This window comes from Colias eurytheme, chromosome 3 (genome assembly GCF_061535395.1).
Source record: "Colias eurytheme isolate Ceu_HAF_F1 chromosome 3, ilColEury1 Martin Lab GWU primary, whole genome shotgun sequence".
NCBI classification, from domain to species: Eukaryota; Metazoa; Arthropoda; class Insecta; order Lepidoptera; family Pieridae; genus Colias; species Colias eurytheme.
In genome coordinates, this window is record NC_142982.1 from 2017073 (window position 1) to 2040111 (window position 23039).

At 36.8% G+C, this 23039-nt stretch overlaps 1 protein-coding gene across 1 annotated transcript in view; it reads right to left on the reverse strand.

Annotated features, from left to right (window-relative positions):
- Nucleotides 1–23039, reverse strand: part of sws (patatin like phospholipase domain containing sws) — a 31437-nt gene that overhangs the window by 7278 nt on the left and 1120 nt on the right. The window contains exons 2-24 of the mRNA XM_090119366.1: nt 20666–20747; nt 19790–19998; nt 19174–19360; nt 18619–18764; nt 18272–18400; nt 17914–17994; nt 16944–17066; nt 16371–16466; nt 15506–15598; nt 14255–14386; nt 12773–12869; nt 12058–12266; nt 11500–11655; nt 10972–11128; nt 10252–10407; nt 9064–9182; nt 8162–8275; nt 7446–7512; nt 6906–7021; nt 5923–6078; nt 4244–4363; nt 2742–2928; nt 174–290 (exon numbers count right to left, since the gene is read on the reverse strand). Coding sequence (XP_089975492.1) covers nt 174–290; nt 2742–2928; nt 4244–4363; nt 5923–6078; nt 6906–7021; nt 7446–7512; nt 8162–8275; nt 9064–9182; nt 10252–10407; nt 10972–11128; nt 11500–11655; nt 12058–12266; nt 12773–12869; nt 14255–14386; nt 15506–15598; nt 16371–16466; nt 16944–17066; nt 17914–17994; nt 18272–18400; nt 18619–18764; nt 19174–19360; nt 19790–19998; nt 20666–20747 — 3049 coding nt within the window. The remainder of the gene's footprint in view (nt 1–173; nt 291–2741; nt 2929–4243; nt 4364–5922; nt 6079–6905; nt 7022–7445; nt 7513–8161; nt 8276–9063; nt 9183–10251; nt 10408–10971; nt 11129–11499; nt 11656–12057; nt 12267–12772; nt 12870–14254; nt 14387–15505; nt 15599–16370; nt 16467–16943; nt 17067–17913; nt 17995–18271; nt 18401–18618; nt 18765–19173; nt 19361–19789; nt 19999–20665; nt 20748–23039) is intronic.

A 23039-nucleotide genomic window follows, 5' to 3' on the forward strand; every position in this document is an offset into this window, starting at 1 on the left:
GACTAGAATGGCACAGCGCTGTTAAGATATCGAGAGGAAGTGCAGTGTGTTAAGATACATACCATAAACCAGTTAGATGAACTACATCTACTCTAATCGCGCAAGAAATATTTACACTCAGCCTAATCCCGACACGTTAAGGGGGGGTGTTTGCGGCGCTGTGATTGGTTTACCTGGGAGGTTGTTCACATAGCCGCCGTCCAATAGGAGGTGGCCGTCAACCGGGTCGCAGAGCGGGGGCATGTAGCCGCTCAGCGACATCGACGCGCGAATGTAACGCCACAGCGAACCTGCGACGCGCATTGCGTTAGGCTCGATTTACATCACACGATGCTCATTCTACCCCCATTTTATTAAAATTCGTTATTGTAAACTGTACTGTAACTGTAGAGCACTCTTTCACTGTTTTTAGTGCGTTGGAATTCTATGCAATGTCCTAATTCTGAACAACACTGAATACTAGTTTTCGTTTACACTAAATACGTTATTTATTTCATAACAAGTAATTAACAGGTTTTACCCCAAAGATTTTAACCCAAAAAACAAAATATTAAAAATACAATACTAAAAGATCACGAAAGAACGCTCTCGCTCTAGTTTTGATTCTATGTTCGTTTGACGTAAATCCACCGTTGACACCGCTCGTCTCTCTGCCTTACACTAACTCGATCACAGAACAACCCCGTGCAACAGACACAGTGCACAGATATAACGTGTAACACTATCCATGGAAAGGAAACAGTGACGCGAGGTTACAGTTCACCAAAACCAGAAGGATTATGTTAGTTTGCGGTCCGTTGACCCGATAGAATTGTTTATACATAGTTTGTTATTATAAATAGTAAATAAAAATAGATATTCTGCGATAAGCGAAATTATAATGCCTAAAATAAAAAGTATTTTAATAATATGATCAATAACAATGTAACGTGAATTTTGTACTTCAATCAACTAATATTACGTCGCTATAAACTGAATGAAAAATAGATAATTTCGAATAAAAAGCTCAATTTTCAACGTGTAAATATTTTCTTAACAACACATAAATCTGAATGAGCACAAATGTTGCATGCAAATAAAAACACAATGACGATAATTATTCTAACTACGACTACAGTGATGACGATGGAATAAACAAAATACTTGAAAAATGGGATAAAAAAGAACCACACTCATGCATGTACATGAAGAATAGATGAATGAATGGCGAAGAGTTCACAGAAATGTGGCACAGTATCACACCCAACCCGACATTGTAAACGCAACGAATTTAGTCAATGATCTCCCACATTGTTAAAAAAAACTCCCAAATTCAAAGCGTTATTCGGTAAACCAATCACAAGCGTTCGGTTGAGTAGTGGCAACACCCAAAGCAAATGTCGGATTTGTAATTAAACTGAACAATTTAACGAAAAATAAAATCTTGTAACACCAACTGTTCGTAAACATTTACATCTAGATACACATCGACGGACACAAATGCAAGTGAGTGTGGTTGTAGGGGGGAAATAATAATCACTGTAGCGGCGAAACCAATAGTGAAAATAAAATATCGTCTTAAACAAAATGGGGTAAGGTTCAAAATGCCTTGTCACCATAGATATTGATGATCTATGGTGGCATAGACAATCCGCATATTATCATTGATACCATGAAGCATAGCTGACACATGATAAGCTTAACGTGTACCGGTCGGCAGTTGTCAACCTATTGGTAATTAAAATAAAAAAATAAAAAAACAACCATGCATTTTAGTTATTTTCACAGGTTAGTAAGGGTGCAAAATAAATTGTTAAAAAAAAAATAAAAACAATTTCCTGTCCATGAATGTGTTGTGTTAATTTTTCTAACATTTTAGCGTCTACCGAATGAAAAATGACGAAAATACAACTGAATAGCTTTTGTCCATGAATGTGTTGTGTTAATTTTTCTAACATTTTAGCGTCTACCGAATGAAAAATGACGAAAATACAAGTGAATAGGTTTTGTACTTTCACACAAATGTTTTTTTTTCTATTTGTGTATTTTCGTCATGTTCAATAAAACTTAAATAAATTGGAACCCACTTGTTCATTTGGAAATAACACTGTGATTTTGATACATTTAAATATATGATGTCAAATTTTATAACTATTCTAGTACACACAAAAATAAACAGTCATATTTCAAAGAAATTATTATTTTTTGTCAATTGTAAAAATAGGCATTTATGCGTATAACGCGCAAATGGCAAAAATTTAAAAAATAATCTCTTGAAAAAATTTTGGTCCTTCAAGCCGGATATACGATAAATATCGGCATTTGAAATATATTGATGCAATAAGTTTTCGTAACATCAAGTTCAATTAGTGATGATTTAATTTTTATTTATTAGTTATGCAATGTTTGTATACATTTAAAAATATCAAAGTTAAAGTACTCTTATATGGTCAAAGATCGAATTTCTTCTGTTTTCTAGTTATTTTTATGTAATTTCTTCTTAAATCTCTTTAACTATTAATCAATCTTTTTTGACGTGACAACGTCTTATAATTCGATAGAGCCGGGTGCACGCACGAAATAACATGACTCATGCGGCGTTACCTCGCTCTGAGGCGTTCCATGTCAGGCTTGAAGTGCAAGCGAGAGCGCAGAATGAGCGACAAAGAAGCACAATCGGACGTTGTCACGTTCAACTATCGTCAGTAAACCGACTTTACAAACAACCAATTTTTTTTAATTTTTTCCCTTCCCAAACTCACCATGTCTATGCACCCGCATACAGCTCGAGCTGATATCCGTGGTCACAGTAAAGTATGGCAGCCACAGATCCTCAATATGCACTTCCCCGAAGGTGGCCTTTATTGTGGTGTTGAACTGTTTGCCGGAGAACATGGAGGTCGCTGGGTACGTGAGGTCCAGGAGTTGTTTCCCCCATTGGGTCATACGCTGGAAAAAAAGATATTGTTCTGAAGATGTATGGAATTTTAAATGATTATTAATTATTATATTTATTAATTTGTATTTAACTTATTATTTTTATTTAATTTGTATGTATAATATAAATATCACTTGATTAATATATACTGAATTATCTATGTCTATTCTTTAATTAGTAATGAATTATTTGTATTATCTATTCTTTTTTTTTAATCTTTTTGATGCGTCCTCGCTTTTACCAATGTCTTACATGTCCTTTATTTTTATGGTTGCCTGGAAAAGATTGCTTTTAAGCAATAAGGCCGCCTATTATACACTTTCCAATTTTATCTATTCACTTATTTTAAATTCCTGTTATAATATGTACAATAAAGTGTCATAAATAAATAAATTAAATAAATATGTAAATGATTTACACGGTTTAGAGTCGTTTGATGTCCTTTTAATATAATATTGTATAGGAAAAACCGATAAATTAGTACAGTTTTGAAATTGTACTACGAACTATAATACCCTGCACTGAAAATGATTATAGTAGAGCCATTTTAATAGGCAACATTTGACAGTTCAACAAAATTCAACAAAGTAACCTAGTAACGACGACACAGAATAATATGATATTTCGTTTTGTTAGAACTGCACATTTGCTTAACTTTTTTCAATTACGATTACATATTTATAATAATAATGACCGATACAAGTAATTTTAGAATTTGACTTGACTGATAAACCATTCTAAACATAGTAAAAAATTTTTGATTTAAAAAACTGACGTCTCTACAATTTTGTGTCAATAAACCATTTTTCTTTTTAAATACCGGAGACGTTACTTTAAAAATCGAAATCTGACAATTAGAATCGAATGCATTGATTGCTTGGGAATAAAAATCATCATAAATTATTGACATGTGTTTCAAGTTCGATTGACAAATGTTTCAAGCCCGTATCGATTAATTCACTTTAATCGATGTTTATAAGCAGGTTACCACCCTATGAAGATAAAATTGATAGACGTCAAATGTTGCCTATTAAATTGGCTCGATTATAATTAAAGATGAATCTAGTTAGTTTATATTATGTTTTATAAAGAAAGCCATCGACATTGTAAAGTCAAAATTTTTGTTTGCCTTTTTGATATTTATGGGTATCAAAGCATGTGAGCGAGATATAAGGTTTTTGAAATTAAAAATACATTATGTACTAGGTTACAAATATATGTGCTAGGTTTAAAAATATAGGTACTAATTTAGCCGGTAGGATTAACAACAAAATATCACAAAACTTATGATTTTTTTCTGAAATTTTAACTTAAAACGCATCGAACCTGCGACCACTCCCTCGCCTTCTGCGTGATGTTCGTGATGTTCCTGTCCATACACCATAGAGCACCCATGAAGGCACCGATACTGACCCCACCCACCATGTCTATAGGAATGCCGGCCTCCTGTAATATTTATTTGAGTAAATGAGTACTTTGTATTGAATATATTAAGTTCTAGAGTCTAGAATAATACGAAGGCGTCAGGTAATTCGTAAAATTGTTTTGTTTTTTCAGAGTTAAGAAAACATCACGTTACATGGATGGATGGAATAATAGATGCACTATAGTTCAATGTTCGATCCAACTACCCTCACTTAATAATTAGTTTACTTTGAGTGGCGTGACGTGTACGTCCCCACACGTCACTTTTACGTCCCCACACGTCACCTGTACGTCCCCACACGTCACCCGCACGTCCCCACACGTCACCTGTACGTCCCCACACGTCACCTGTACGTCCCCACACGCCATCCGTACGTCACCTGCACGTGCCCACACGTCACATGTATGTCCCCACACGTCAACTGCACGTCCCCACACGTCACCTGTACGTCCCCACACGTCACCTGCACGTCCCCACACGTCACCCGTACGTCCCCACACGGCACCCGTACGTCCCCACACGTCACCTGCACGTCCCCACACGTCACCTGCATGTCCACACACGTCACCCGTACGTCCCCACACGTCACCTGCACGTGCCCACACGTCACATGTATGTCCCCACACGTCACCTGCATGTCCCCTCACGTCACCCGTACGTCCCCACACGTCACATGTATGACCCACACGTCGCCTGTATGTCCCCACACGTCACCTGTACGTCCCCACACGTCCCCTGTACGTCCCTACACGTCACCCGTACGTCCCCACACGTCGCCTGTATGTCCCCACACGTCCCCTGTTCGTCCCTACACGTCACCCGTACGTCCCCTGCACGTGCCCACACGTCACATGTATGTCCCCACACGTCACCTGCACGACCCCACACGTCACCTGTACGTCCCCACACGTCACCTGCACGTCCCCACGTCACCCGTACGTCCCCACACGTCACCCGTACGTCCCCACACGTCACCTGCACGTCCCCACACGTCACATGTATGACCCACACTTGCCCACACGTCACATGTATGTCCCCACACGTCACCTGTACGTCCCCACACGTCACCTGTACGTCCCCACACGTCACCTGTACGTCCCCACACGTCGCCTGTACGTCCCTACACGTCACCCGTACGTCCCCACACGTCACCTGCACGTGCCCACACGTCACATGTATGTCCCCACACGTCACCTGCACGTCCCCACACGTCACCTGCACGTCCCCACACGTCACATGTATGACCCACACGTGCCCACACGTCACGTGTATGTCCCCACACGTCACCTGCACGTCCCCATACGTCACATGTACGTCCCCACATGTCACCTGCACGTCCCCACACGTCACCCGTACGTCCCCACACGTCACCTGCACGTCCCCACACGTCACATGTATGACCCACACTTGCCCACACGTCACATGTATGTCCCCACACGTCCCCACACGTCACCTGTACGTCCCCACACGTCACCTGTACGTCCCCACACGTCGCCTTTACGTCCCCACACGTCCCCACACGTCACCTGTACGCCCCCTGTACGTCCCCACACGTCACCCGTACGTCCCCACACGTCACCTGTATAGCGCGCACCATCCCCACGTGCGCGGCGCCCCGGGCCCCACCCCCTCCCAGCACCAGCCCCACCGACGTGCCAGTTAACCAACGGGCTAGCCGGCTGAAGTCTGAGTGCACGCTCGCTTCGGACATCAGGACTTTGCTGTACAGCTCGCTCTGGAATTTGACATTTAAAATTATGACGATAAAGTTCATTTTAGCACGCATAACATGCAAAATGTTTGTTTGTTATCAACACTTTTAGACACCATTTTGACCCCACTTTGTATTAGACAAAGGTTTCTTCCGCTCGAAGGAAGAGGAAATAAAGCGCAACACCAAAAGAAAAGATAAAAAAAAGGAAAGATCGGTCATAATTTTATGTCAATTCTTCAGCAAACTTTTAAACTTTCCCAACGTCATTTAGACCAAACACTCCTGATAAAATAATATACACAACATTTGCCAATTCCCTTAAGGCGAGGTATTTCAACGCGCCGTTTGCGCGAGTCGTTCCTCGCGTCGGCTTGTCAAGAAAACGCTGGGCAACGTTAAATTCGAGATATACCTAATATGTATGTATTTAATAATTACAGGGCTTCAGTTGAAAACCAAAATTAAGCACGTTTTCTGCAGTATATCAAAATACATATCCTTATATAAAAATTATTTGCAAAGTCAGAAATTTCATTATTAAATAATTCGTTTTCGATTTTTTTTTTAGCCTATTTTAATGATTTTATATGATCGAGCAAAATACACGTGGTTGGGTAACAAATTAGCACACTTTTTAGGCAATAACTTGAAGTGTATTGATTATATAGATATATTAGAAAACTAAAAGCATCATATAATTGCAAATATGTACATGAAAAATTTGATCTTGCAAACCAATTTTACTCCGCTTCGCTGACGGGACTCCCCTTGAGCTCAACATATAACCTTCAAACGAATCATTATCCACTAGATCATCATTCATCACCAATTAACACAGATATACTCACGATCCGATACTGGCTCTTGCGCGTGAACATCCTGTGCGGACAGCGCACGTGGTGGTGCTGGCTGACCCACGTGCGCATGTTCAGCCAGTGCACCGTGCCCGTGGGGTTCGCACCACCTGGGGGGTTGGGATTATTGTTATTATAATATTATAATCCATACTAATATTATAAATGCGAAAGTAACTCTGTCTGTCTGTCTGTTACTCAAACACGCCTTAACTACTGAACCAATTTGCATGAAATTTGGTATGGAGATATTTTGATACCCGAGAAAGGACATAGGCTACCTTTTATTGCGAAATATGTACCACGGGCGAAGCCGGGGCGGACCTCTAGTATAAATATAAAACAAAGTCGCTTTCTTTGTCCCTATGTATGCTTAAATTTTTAAAACTACGCAACGGATTTTGATGCGGTTTTTTGTAATAGATAGAGTGATTCAAGAGGAAAGTTTAAGTAAATAATTTATTAGGTTTTAGACAAAGCGGGCGAAGCCGCGGGCGGTAAGCTAGTTAAATATAAAACTATGAAATACGGTACCTTCACGGTGTAGTAGCACCAGCTCTTTTTGTGTTCGAATCGCAAGACGTTCAATCTCTTTCTCGATCTGAAATGAGAATCCATACTATAATATTATAAATGCGAAAGTAACTCTGTCTGTCTGTCTGTTACTCAATCACGCCTGAACTACTGAACCAATTTGCATGAAATTTGGTATAGATATATTTTGATACCCGAGAAAGGACATAGGATAGGTTTTATCCCGGAAATCCTACGGGAACGGGTTTTTCTCTGAAAACGCGGGCGAAGCCGCGGTCGGAAAGCTAGTATATAATATATATTTGTTTTTTATTCCAAAAAAAAAACGTTATATCACTCATAAAATCCGTAAACTATACGGAATACTTTCTTATTTAAATTCACTTAACCCATTGAGCCCCAAGCAGCCCGATCGGTCCACGACACAATAGATTTTCTATCGTGTCGTTCTTTCCGGGGCCTGAGTTATAAAAAAAAATGTGTGCGTGTACTAGTGTACACACGTAAGAAGTGAAACTTATTTATGACCTTATTTTTTCAAAAAATATGCAACTTTACAGAAAAACGTCGAATCACGCGTGGTAGGGATAAAAAAAAGATGGCGCGTAACGGAAAAATGTCACGCGTAACGAAAAAATGTTACACTAAATTTTTTTTCCAACCCCGATAAAGTTCAGTAAAGGAGTTTCACTTCAAAAATTCTACATAATACATACTTTTCCAATAACAGGTTGTTTATCACCCAACGCTACGATGAGAATACAATCGGCTTGTCGGATACAACGTTGCGTCCACTGCGTGAGGCTTGGATCGCATTGGTATAGGGTCACCTGCAAAATAAAGTATTATGTATGACTAACTGCGCTCCGCGGTTTCACCCGTGTGGCTTCGCTCCTGTTGGTCTTAGCGGGTGATATATAGCCTATAGCGTTCCTCGATGAATGGGCTATCTAACACCGACAGAATTTTTCAAATCTGACCAGTACTTCCTGAGAATAGCACGTTCAAACAAACAAACTCTTCAGCTTTATAATATTAAGTATAGATGTGGTGTTACTCAAATAAATAGATATAGATAAATAAAAGAAAAATATTTACGAAATTTGTAATGATTAGATATCATCTACTTTGTTGATTTGGAAAAAATGCCCAAGACTTTTTGCCCATCTTTTTGGCAAATATTTTGGCGTTGCAAAATAGAAACGATGATGAAAGACGGAAATATTTTTATCTTATAAAAACAGGTAGACCTAATTTTTAACAAAAATAAGTAAGGCACAGTACTAGTCGTAACTAGTAAAAATGAAGGTGAAATCACTTGAGGATCACTCTACAAATTGAGAATTGACTTTCTTTGCCACGTTGACAAAAATAATTCTTTATCGTCTATTAAATAGACCTTGATTAATTTTGACGTGACAACGTATTATAATTCGATAGAGCCGGCTACACGCACGAAAAAACATGATTCATGCGGCGTTACCTCGCTCTGAGGCGTTCCATGTAAGGCTTGAAGTGCGAGCGAGAGCGCGGAACGAGCGACAAAGAAGCACAATCGGACGTTGTCACGTTCAACTATCGTCAGTAAACCGACTTTACAGACAACCAATTTTTTTACCTTATGTTTGTCTTCTTGTTGCGCTAGCCACGAACTGAGTCGGTACTCGTTGTTAGGATCCATTATGGTTAGTCCCAGGAGCTTCCTAATTACATCCGATGTTAATCGCACTGTGGGACCTGCAGAAGAATATTATTTCAGATAAATTTCTTGGTTAAAAAAATATCATTTAACGTGTGATTAAAAAAAAATTAATAAAGGTTAAATTGCAATTTATTTAATTACTATTTTATTCAGTTTCTAGAATCCAAAACTACCTTTACACCCGACTACCTTTGCGTGAATCACCTATTTATTAGCTAGCCACTTTATTAATTATTATATGTATTTGTTCTAGATTATTTTTACTTATAGATCTAGTTAAAAACCTACGCTAGGCTCGTGCTTGGCATAAGCTGGACTTTTTGTGGCAACAACATTCTTTTCTTAAATATTTTTTAAGCTATTGCATAGCCTCTATCGCGGGCCTTGAGCGCGGGGACCGAATCGAGAAATTCCGTAACGAAAAAACCTCACGCTCCCCACTCCGACGGGCACGGAGGTGTGGCTTGAAGGCATAGCATGCAATAGCTTTACCGCGGCAGTCCCCGAGTGCCACACGTCTTTTTTTTCATTGACCACTGCCACGGTGGAGAAGTTGTGCTGCAGGGGACGGGATTCGATTCCCGTCGCGTTACTAGCAAGCTATATATTACATAGATCAGTTACCGATAGCACACAGCGAGTGGTACAGCTCATATGTGAAGGCGGTGAGCGGCACGTCGTCGCTGACCGGCACCACTGCCACGGTGGAGAAGTTGTGCTGCAGGGGACGGGATTCGATTCCCGTCGCGTTACTAGCAAGCTATATATTACATAGATCAGTTACCGATAGCACACAGCGAGTGGTACAGCTCATATGTGAAGGCGGTGAGCGGCACGTCGTCGCTGACCGGCACCACTGCCACGGTGGAGAAGTTGTGCTGCAGGGGACGGGATTCGATTCCCGTCGCGTTACTAGCAAGCTATATATTACATAGATCAGTTACCGATAGCACACAGCGAGTGGTACAGCTCATATGTGAAGGCGGTGAGCGGCACGTCGTCGCTGACCGGCACCACTGCCACGGTGGAGAAGTTGTGCTGCAGGGGACGGGATTCGATTCCCGTCGCGTTACTAGCAAGCTATATATTACATAGATCAGTTACCGATAGCACACAGCGAGTGGTACAGCTCATATGTGAAGGCGGTGAGCGGCACGTCGTCGCTGACCGGCACCACTGCCACGGTGGAGAAGTTGTGCTGCAGGGGACGGGATTCGATTCCCGTCGCGCCCAGACCGGCGGTCGGTTTTTGCCAGGACCCTGGAAAAAAAAAAACAAAAAATATACGTAAAAATCTGTTAATATTTTCCATGGATTAGCAGAATTAATATAGTTGAAGGCGTGTAAGTCGAGCATACTTGTCAGAAGTGAAACTTCTTTGGCAAGATTCAAAGATACCAAAATCGTCACCCTAATCCGTGACGTGACCGTAATGCCATGATGCGACCTTCAAATTTTACTCTCAACGCACCTTAATAAGTTCCACTTCAAAATATGTATACGAAAAATCTGTTTAATAAAGTTAAAAATGTGATTAATGTTGTTGGTGTTGTTAAACTAATGTTGTTTTGCCAGAAACCTTGAGAAGGCAACCTAAAATATTTTTCTTCAAATCGTAATTAACATTATTTATAATGTCATTCTTGTGTGTTTCTGTATGTTGAAATAAATGCTATCATTCTTTCTATTCCTAATTCCTGTTAAAAATGGGAAAGAAAATGGTTCAAAACGCAAAAAAATTTCATTAAATCCATTCGTAAGAAAAAGACGGTACTATTTACTCCTTACCACAATCCAAAACATTACCAAACTTCAGTAACTCACCCAAAATCCTATGTCCCAACAGATTGATAAGCCTCGTGACAACAACCGGGAATCGAAGTTTGATCGCGTTGAACAAACCCTCCGGTAACTTCGCCAGTTCGGAATCTCTGACCGCCATCACTGTTGTGCTTCGACGCGTTTGGGTTACCATTTCCACCTGGGGAAGGTCAAATTCAGATATTTCATTGAGTACTAAAAATAAAGTTATTAACAACATAGAAAAAAATGTGTGCGTGTACTAGTGTACACACGTAAGAAGTGAAACTTCTTTATGACCTTATTTTTCAAAAAAAAATTACTATATGCAACTTTACAGAAATACGTCGAATCACGTGTGTTAGGGATAAGAAAAAGATGGCGCGTAACGGAAAAATGTCACGCGTAACGAAAAAATGTTACACTTAATTTTTTTCCAACCCCGATAAAGAAGTTTCGCTTCAATTATAACTATTTCTAAGGCCACTACTTACAATTATTAATCTGTCACGCAGCATATCAAAAGCTAAATCTAAATCGTCGAATACTCACAATCCCCACCAAATCCCCTTTTCCATATTCCCCCACGAGTTCCTTCTTGCCATTCGGATGTGTTATAACGGATCGCAATCGACCACTTAGCACTATGAATGTGGAACCGGATTCTTCATCTTGCCTGTATACCGCACGACCTGATTCAAGGAACACCTGGAAATTATGGGTTTTATGAGAAAAAGTTTTGCTGCAAAATGCAGTCAGGAGATTGTTAGCTTTCTTCTTTCTGAAGGGTTCAGTATATTAGTTTATTGTTTGATAAAGGTAAAATGTACATTATATAAGTTGCTTTCAAAGGAAATACGTTCAATAGCTCTCCTTTTAGGGTTCCTGGTCCTATCTGGTACGTTCACATAGCGACTATAAAATAGTGATGTATTTTGGCTCATCGATCATGCTATCGTTAAATAGATTGCTACGATTTAAGGATTGTCCCATTTGAGAGTGATTTTGCAAATAATGCTCTCGTCAATTTGAGAGGATTTGGTCACTTTCAGCAGAGCTTTTTTTTCTTCTGTTTTTTTGGCACTTTTTTTTCTTATTTCCCATACTAACCCAGTCAAGCGCGAAGTCCACTTGTCTCACAAAGGGCGACAGACGCCTGACCACGGAGCTAGCGATGTGCAGCACTACGGAAGGTCTGTCACGCATTATACCGTACACTGCGCTTTTTGGCACAAGACCGATTCGAGAGAAATGTTTAGCTCGGATCGAGAAGAAACTCGGTTCGCCTGTAAGTACTGCTAGACCGCCTTCCACTTCACCTGTGTGGAAACGAGACAGTAACATAGTGATTACTTAATGAGAAAGAGAGAAAGAAATAGCTGAGAAAATAATGCATAACTCCATCATTATCTTATTGAATAACTGATAGTTCTTTGATATTGATAGTAGTCTTAAGGTGATAAAATATGGGAAATCAAAATACGACGATAATTAGTAATACTAATGAGAGACATAAAAATAACACAGCGAGAAAATATTACATAATAGTAAATCGTCTTCCACCTCGACTAAAGATTAGTGAAATATCATATCCTATGTGGATTTCCTACAACATACTATTCAAAAATATAAAAAACCGACCTTTATCTTATCTATATTGTAAATTTTAATTAAATAGATGAGAGAGGATCTTTGGTCAATACTCAAAATATATTTAACCATATTTCAAAGAATTAAAGTCGGATTTCAAAGCACCAAATTTCACAAGCCAGTAATTATAATAATTTATACTTAATTTATATAACTTATAACAATTGAGACATACCAGGATAAGCAGTAAACATGTGAACCTCCCCCTCGCCTTCAGCCACTTTTTGCGACACCAAAAGTGCTCCAGAAAGCAAATACACCAATGCTACGTCCTGTAATATAAAGGATATTTCATTCCGTTTGCTTTCAATGTATTTTTATTATTTTGTTTGAAAGAGAGACAAAGAGTCAAAATCATACTATTTCTTTCATTTAATTCTGATGACACCAATCATGAAGATTGGTAATTTTTTATGAAATTGTGAAGCATATCTTGTAGATAAAACAAACTTTTTTCATCTAAGGGCCGATTTTTCAATGTTTGGATAAAACTTATTCGTCGAATAATGTATAAAACGACCATTTTAAAAACGTTTTCTAATTGCCCGTATTTGACAGTTTACGTGAAATTTAAATATTATCGTGTAATACTTTATTGGACGGATAAGTTTTATCCAAGCATTGAAAAATCGGCCCTAAACGTAACAAAAGATGTCACTTAATCGAACTGTATGTAAAACCATATTTTACAAAAAATACATCAAAATCTATACTAATTCGCAAACGCAGAAGGACATTCAAACAATTTAACAACAAAGATGTTTTATGCATTATTTTTTTTTTGGTAGCAATGTCGAGAAATTACTTCATGATCGTTAAAAATAGCGATGTCGTCGATACGAATCCCAAAAATATCTAACTAATAGTTTTTTAGTTACGAAAGGAATTTATGTTTTCTGCATATGAATGGACAAATTTTGTATGTAAATGTTGTCTGTAGGTTTATCTATGATTTAAGTTCTTAAGGGCTGATTTTTCAATCCTTGGTCAATAAACTTATTCGTCGAATAACGTATTAAACTACCATTTCAAAAATGTATTCTTTGCCCGTCTTTGACAGTAATTTACGGGTAACATTTTAATATTATCGTGTAATACTTTATTGGGCGGATAAGTTTTAACCATGGATTGAGAAATCGGCCCTGTATGTTCCTTTATGTTTTTTTAATGATACTTATGGAACAAAATGTAGCTAACATTCACATAGCAGGCCCATTCGATCAATATAAATAAATACCTGCACAATTTGTGGCTCACCGGGGATATTATAAAAGAGCTTGGGAAAATTAAAAGGGATATTAATAACAAAATATTTAATAATAAAAATAAATTAACATTTTATCCAGAAATTTTACCAAAACTGAAACGAAACTTCAGATTCTAAAAATAGTTTCAACAAATAAAAACCGCCAAAAAATTCTAAGCTGGTCTTTTCGACTCTACTTATCTCTCATCATACATATTATTTTCATACATATATACATATCATACATACATATCATACATATACCAGATAGAAACATAGTTTTCTTATCATTCTCCACACCGTATCTAGTAATATCTAGTATTTATTCAATCTGTACATTCGATAAATCATTTTTATTTATATAGATAATAAATTTTCCCCCAAGAAACTCTTTCTCTTCCAAACTCTTACCTTATGACTCTCCTCTTTCATGATATAAGTCCCCGCTGGCAGATCTCTTACTTGCACGTTCCCTTTTAACAAGGTATCGTCTTCTAGCCCTAATTCCTTTACGAATGCTTCTGTTGCTATTGCTATTAGCGCCTGAAATAAGAAAGAAAGAATATCAAATATTAAATATAATGTGATTTTTGAAGTGAGAGTAAAATTTCAAGGTCGCGTCATGGCAATACCGTCACGTCATAGAGTAAGGCGACGATTTTGGTATCTTTGAATATTGCCAAAGAAGTTTCACTTCTAGAAATAGAAATAACTTTATTGACATAAATAAATAGGTACAGCTTAAGCTAATAAATAGGTACTTCTGACACGTGTGTTTGGCACACACGCTTTTTTTAAATGATGAGAGTAATGTTAATGTGTATTTTAGTTTTGACTTTGTATCCATATCACTACATAGTATAAAACAAAGTCGCTTTCTCCGTCCCTATGTATGCTTCAATCTTTAAAACTACGCAACGGATTTTGATGCGGTTTTTTTAATAGATAGAGTGATTCAAGAGGGAGGTTTTAGTATATAATTTATTATGTTTTAGACAAAGCGGGCGAAGCCGCGGGCGGAAAGCTAGTCATTCAGAAATGGGATGATAAATATCTGTTATCTGTAGTTTGAGTTTAAATTAACGTAGTCCGTACACAAAATACTCATGTTGTTGATGTCATTTTTGAAGTGAAACTTCTTTATCGGGTTTGGAAAAAAATTTAGTGTAACATTTTTTCGTTACGCCTGACATTTTTCCGTTACGCGCCATCTTTTTCTTATCCCTACCACGCGTTATTCGACGTATTTCTGTAAAGTTGCATATAGCAAATTATTTTTTGAAAAATAAGGTCATAAAGAAGTTTCACTTCTTACGTGTGTACACTAGTACACGCACACATTTTTGTCAAAGAAAGAATTCTTATTAGTTAGAAGTTGATTTTATTTCATTTTCTTTGAACGGAACTTAAATTAATAGGGATTATTTAAACACAAACAAATATGAATAAATATCTATATGTATAACTAGCGGTCCGCCCCGGCTTCGCCCGTGGTACGTATTTCGCAATAAAAGGTAGCCTATGTTCTTTCTGAGGGTCTAAAGATTATCTGTGCCAAATTTCATTAAAATCGGTCCAGTAGTTTATGAGCCTATTCATTACAATCAAACAAACAAACAAACAAAGTTTTCCTCTTTATAATATTAGTGTTGATTAACATACCTGCTCATCAAGATTATCAGTGTAATGTTTCTTGAAGGAGGATCCCTCTTTCGGCCTTTGGAATGATGAAGTTGGCTGCACGTCTGGTTGTTGCTGCAAATATGTTTTTTTAATCATTTTAAACTTAACTAGTTTTTTCTAGGACTTTAAAACAAAATATTGTTTAAAAAATTCAATTCACTTATTTGTTTTTGTAGACTCAGACTCAGCTTTGGACTAAAGCATTTTTCAATTCCGTTGCAAAAAAAATTCTTTCCATTAGCCACAATTACAGAACTATTTATATATATATATATAGGAAAAATATAGATATAGAATACAGTATAAAATGCAGAATACTAATTGGTTATCTACTACTTTTTTTAAACTTTATCACATTTTTTTTGTTTTGTACTAACCACATCCTTCCCTACCCCACTACATCACTATTAAAAAAAAACAAAAATAAAAAAAAATGTGTGCGTGTACTAGTGTACACACGTAAGAAGTGAAACTTCTTTATGACCTTATTTTTCAAAAAATAATTTACTATATGCAACTTTACAGAAATACGTCGAATCACGCGTGGTAGGGATAAGAAAATGGCGCGTAACGGAAAAATGTCACGCGTAACGAAAAAATGTTATACTAAATTTTTTTCCAACCCCGATAAAGAAGTTTCACTTCAAAAAAAAGACGGGTTGCACTCCGGGAGTGCCGGCAGAAGTGAACACTTGATTATTAACGTTGAGCATGTTTGATATCCATCCGTCTTACGCTTTTTAGATCAGGTCACGTGTCCTGACGCGAGTTTAAGATTTTATACCCATTACAGAAAAAGTGCTCAACGCCGCTAAAGAAGTTTTCACTTCAAAAAAATCCATACCTGAGGCGTATTAGACGTAATATCCGGCATCATGTCCGGCCTGGGTTTCCTGCCCTGTATGTGTATGGGAGATGACGGCGCCAAGCCCGCGTCTTGCTGTTAATTTTATGTTATTTACATGTAGTGTTATTGTTACAATAAAAAAACAAACAAATCAAACAGGTTTAATGTAATGAAAATAAAAACGCAAGGTATCAAATGATATGGAAATCAATTGGTATTAAAATCGAATGATATTTATTCGAAAGCTATTAAAATTGATTTTAGGTTCACACAAAAGGTAAGGTATTATTATTGATAGAAATAAAAAGTTATGATGAACATTATAATATGTTGAAATATAGTATATTTGCATACTGTTGTGTTGAAACAGATTTTGTGAAAAATCACAAACAAATCATTCAAAAATATTTCAAATATTTTTTTTTAAAGCTTTTGTCTCCAAAAAAGCGTAAACTCTCACAAATGACAAAGTCCCCACAAAATGCAGGTAGTTGTAGTGTGACATTTAAACATTTCTCCACAAAATGCGAAACGAAATTTCACATCAAAATGCGGGTAGTTAACACTCACGTGTTCGAGAAGGTTCCGCTCGCTGTGGTGCGGCGAGTGCATGGTCGTGCCCGCGTCGACCACGGTCTTCGCGGTCTTGCCGGGCGACGATATTACGGTCGTGGGTCGGCGTTTTTCACGACCCTGGGGGTAAATAATCATTGGGAAAACAAACAAAAAAAAGACGGGTTGCACTCCGGGAGTGCCGGCAGAAGTGAAAACTTGATTATTAACGTTGAGCATGTTTGATATTTTGGAATGGTATCCGTCTTACGCTTTTTCGATCAGGTCACGTGTCCTGACGCGAGTTTAAGATTTTATACCCAACGCCGCTAAAGAAGTTTTCACTTCAAAAAGACGTGTGGCACTTGGGGACTGCCGCGGTAAAGCTATTGCATGCTATGCCTTCATGCCACACCTCCGCGCCCGTCGGAGTGGGGAGCGTGAGGTTTTTCGTTACGCAATTTCTGGATTCGGTCCCCGCGCTCAAGGCCCGCAATAGAAGCTATGCAATAGATTAAAAATAAACGGAAGCAAAACATATTGCATAGAAATTAAAAAACAGTAAATAACTATGTTACTAGGACTTAGTAACAATAAACAGACATTCAATTAACAATAAAAATATTGGTTCAGTATTTAGAAGTTAACAATGCCAAATTTAATGCAAAAATTAGTTTAGTTTTTCTCCATCTAGCTCATGCATTTCAATCTGCTGTCAAGAACTTGATAAGTCAAGAAGATCTTCTTCTTAACTGATCAAAACTGAACAAAACTCTTGTTTATATCTTTACAATATGTACTTGTAAATGAAAATAAGAGAAAAATTAAAGATTTTGTTTGTTTGTTTGAACGCGCTAATCTCGGGAACTACTGGTCCGATTTCCATTTATCGAGGAAGGCTATATATCATCACGCTAAGACCAACAGAAGCGGAGCCGCGCGGGTTAAACCGCGCGGCACAGCTAGTAATGTATACAGAAATACTTACAGGATTGACAAGTTCAGCGCTCAACCCTAAGTACTGATGCAGGGCTGTAAATGTCACTCTTTGTAAACGTACCATGATAATCTGTAATTAATACATTATTTATAAGTATTTATGTAATCTTGTGTTTATAGAAAATATAAATATGAAGAAAACATCAACCATTGTAGTTTATTTGGCTGATATCATTTTTTATTATAACTTTAATTCACTTACATAATTTTTTTAACTGACAGAGCCTTTTAATTTTAACGTAAGTTTTGTGCCCATCATGGCACATGTACTTTTTACATAACAATAAATTTACTCATCATTATGGCAATATGTTTCTTAAGTCAAGTAATAAAAGGTCCACAATTACCTGAATAACTCTAACAAATATATCGGGATACTCCTTAAACACCTCCTGGAAGGCTTTCATCGGAAGTTTGATCACTTGCGAGTCCTCTAACGCTTTTGCGTTCACCGTCTTATACGGTTGCGAGTGGCCCTGGAAACAGATTTAAGATTAGACATTATAAATCATGTGCATTAAACATTAAGACTAATAATGAAATAATTAAAAAATCGTCAAAGTTCCATTGACGTTGCAAAAATATTAATTGAAATTAACACCTTATTTCTAAGTCTATAATTGCGCGAAAAGTACATCGAATACACGCATTGCAGAGTTTTCAGTCAATCAGTCAGTCAGTCAGTGTGCCGTACCGTGAGCACGTCGGTGAAGCTGAGCAGCGAAGTGACACTTTCACCAGCTCGCACCACCTTCAGCGACAGGCTGCTGCCGTCCGCGTTCGTTATGTACACGTTCACGCGACCGGTTTGTACGACGTACACGTTTTCGTCCGTTTCACCTGAAAATGGACAAGGAATTAATATAGTGGATACAGAATGTGGTAACTGTAGGCACAATTCAAGAATCATAAAGTTGTGGAACAACTTTACTGTTGGCTAAAAATTTGTGTGGAAACTAGCGCATACCATGATGATCCTAAAGTTTAGGGATTCCTGTTAGGGAAAAAAGTATTTTTGACATTTTTTATCTAGATAAAGGTGATCTTATTTTTTTTTATATACGTCCGTATATTATCCGTTTTTGTGTCTACAAGTACCTTTTTTTACGTTCCCTAATTCATTCTCCTAATTTATTCTTATTTGAACACACAAAACTGACAATTTTTGCAACTTTACAGCCAGAATACACAAATTTTGTTCCTCTACTAAATCCTACCACAATATCTTTCCTGTTTCACTTTCACTTACCAACTTTGAACAAAAACGATCCAGCCGGCAGATTCAATATCTCCGTATGTTTGCACAACATCAGGAACACCGGTTTCTCGAAGTGGCCAAACACTCGGATGCTGTGTAACATGTATAACGCATCTGGGGGCACTCGGTCATCACTGGTGAGATCTTCTTCTAGGTATTCCGCTGGCGGTTCTAGTACCTGGAATTTTTCATAGATTATGGATTTGTAGGTTTGAATTTTTTTACAGTAAAATGCCGATTATCCGATTCGGTCATAAGCTTAATATTAAACATTAAAACAAAGTATTTTTTGTTTTTATTTGTTGTAACAATGTGGTATTTATATTTGAATGGTTTATCAGGTCCACAACTATACATAAATGTATGACAATATATAGTAGTATGTGATTTACAATATTTTGTGTTTATCTTCACTTTACTCATAAACCATTAAACAGATCCTAACCTATAACCAATCTAACTTTACTGGACTACATTTCTTTGAAATATAAAACAGGACATATTGTGTTATCAACCTTGTTACTTTTTATAACAGGTTGAATTTATCATACACATCAACTATTGAGATCAATTATATAATTTTTTTGAGGGTAGGCCAAAAATCTACCTTCAACTGTTCCGGAGCGCTTTCCTTCTTCAACTGCAGCAGTTTCCTCGCGAACCTCATGACGGCTCGACGCTTCCTGCCCTGCCCGGAGTTGGAGATAGACTTCACTTTACGCAACATCCGACGTCCGTAGAATAGCATTTTGTCTCGTTTACGGAAACGCTTGGCTGGTTCGCCGGTAGCTGTGGTCCCTACGCCTCCGGATATTTCTGGAGAATTATTATATTTATTTATTTATGAACTCTTTACCATAGAGAGTTTAGTCAGTGTAATGTTTTAAAAAATGATCTATACCAATAAGGGCCGATTTTTCAATCCCTGGTTAAAACTTATCCGTCTAATAAAGTATTACACGATAATATTAAAATGTCACCTGTAAACTGTCAATTGCGGACAATAAGAATACATTTTGAAATGGTAGTTTACGTTATTCGACGAATAAGTTTAAACCAAGGATTGAAAAATTAGCCCTAAAAGTAGTCAAATTTCTTTACACAAAAAATTGCATTGCATTTTTTCTCATTAATTTAATTTTCGAAAATAAAAACATGCAACGCTATGCCCTATACATCTCGTTATAGGTACCTCTCTTGTTGATTTTAACCAAATTTTTATTTTTTTTACTGTTAAGGTTTCGTATACAGTTTTAATTGTTTAAAGATAATATCAAAGTCTTGTGTAATTATAATTAATTGCACTTAGATTATTTTGGACGAAAAATACATGGTAAAATATTATCCAAAATAACAAAATAAAAACTTTATCCGACTTATAATCGGTTAAGCAACCTTATGTCTTAACTTGAGGTCGTTATAAAAAGTAAATATTATACAATTGAAAAATAAATTAATTTCAACAAAATAATAATAAACTTACCCTTCGTCCTCCATCGCTTGTAATAATAAAAGAATACGACTAGTAAAGACACCAGGAGGCACCCGCAGAATGACCACAGCAACTGCAAAAGTGTCATTTTCATTAAACGTTCAAGTAGAATAAAGACAATATATAAAGAGCTTGTTTCAAGACTTAAAGATACCAAATCGTCGCTTTACTCCAGGACGTGACGATATTGCTATCACGCGACCTTGAAAATTGACTATCAACGCGCCTAAAGAAGTTTCACCTCAAAAATAATGTCACAGACCAAAATACTATTATAAATACAATTTGTTTAATTTCATATTTGTCTTCGTTTATATGTATTTCGCACTCGGTTTCGGCTCTAGGTTAGGTAACTCAACTTAGATGAGAAAAACCGAGACACTTTTATGAAATGAATAATCTATGGTGCTTTTTTTTATTATTATTTTAGATTTTACTCATTTTGATTTTCGGATATCTTAGACTGCAGTTCTTTCTTTTCAAATTTAATGGAATGTTTTCTTTGAATAAACCTGTCTGTTTACAGTATAAAGACTACTTTCCCTTCTTTGCAATTCATGAAAATACGCCTATTTTTTACCTTTAATACAAATCTCATTAAGTATGCACGAAAAAATACTAAGGTTGTCTTGGTATGGTTCTATAGTATGTCATTGCTATGTTTTTTTTTGTGATTTTATATGAGCTCTTAAACAGGTTTCTAAGTACCGCAGGCCACAATTAATCCAGGTTTAACTTCGTTACTCGTCTAGGCTATAAATAGAATAATTATTTTTCCTTTACCTTTTGCTAATGTAAGAAAAATATTTATCTTTTACGTAGCTGCGCGTTTGCGCATGACTTCTATTTTTCACGTGTATTTTTTGTAATATTAAGGTTTCTTTTTATGAATTAAAATAAACTTCGATTTAATTATGCTTCACCTTAAAATAACCTACGTTTAATTAAGTTTGTGGTGACTATTGCCTGTGCTATTTGCAAAAGCGTGTTATTTTTCTTTTTTATCTTTTACAGCCAGTCAAAATAGACAATCAAAGTTTGCTTATTATCCATAATGCTAAAAATTGATAAAACAATGTTTGGAACACCACTAGGATCTCTCATTTGCTATTTTCTATTAAATTGCATATTGTGTATTATATAAAAAAAAAAAACGTTTGTCTATGACGTTGTTATTTTTCCGAGTTTTTATTTAATTTCTTTATTTATGTATATTTACAAATTATAATTCTGGCTATTTAAACTTTTAATTGACCTGCAAAAACACAATAGTGAAAGTTTATAAATAAATAATTTTATAATATGTAAATTAGTTCGTTAAAAATAGATAAGAGTATCGACAATTTAATTGAACATTTATTCTAACCGTTTCTAGATAATAGTGTTTACGTAAGTATGAGTAATGACAACGTAATAAATTGAATTAACGAAGTCTTTGTACCTCCGTAAATCAACAAAACATATTATAGTCAGAATCTCATAAGAACTGTCTCAAAAGATCATAAATACGAAAAAAAAACGTTTTATTATTTTCCACGGGCAATGGTGCCCGACACATTCTAATACACAGGTGTTTATAACTACAAAAAAACTCAAGTAATTAAACTAGTACAAGGTTTTGCGAAAACGACGTAGCCACTTTACCAACAGTCGGGTGCTTCCGCAATCCACGTCTATTGATCTTCAGCACAAGGTCAGCGGGAAAGTGGTCAATGCCGCTGTATCTAGGCAAAACCCAGATTAGCGTTGACATGAGATAGTGTAATGTTTACATTTTTTATAACACTTCATACGGAGTATAATCCTTTGTTTTTTTAAACAAATTTACCTATTCAACAGTCCATGCGTAATACGTAATGTATGCAAATTGTGATCTAGATTTTATTCCGTTGTAATTATAATTAATATATTCACGTAATTAACGTAATATATCGAATATACACAAAGCATCAATGAAAAAAGTTCCCGCGCAAAACGCGTACGAAAAAAAAAGTTTTGAATTTCGAATTCCTTTAAATATTGCCATATTCAAATTATCTATCGTATTGTCCTTGCACATCTTCGGTATCGCAATAACACGTGTATCGGTGTAGGATGTTGTGCAAAACCGATTGGCCGGTGCGCGAATGTGTCGCAAACATTCGTCGTGACCTTTACGTTTATGTCTATCGATCTAGCTGGCACTTCCGATCGTGATAAAAACAAGTGAAAACGCAAACAAATTATACGTCACAATTTAGATAACACTTTGTCAATAATAATTTCAACTTGTGGTTGTAGTAAATGCGTATGATTTTTCCTAGTTTTTAAGAAATTTATCTAATTTTAATACAGGCCTGAGGCCATTCTACTATTATATCTATGT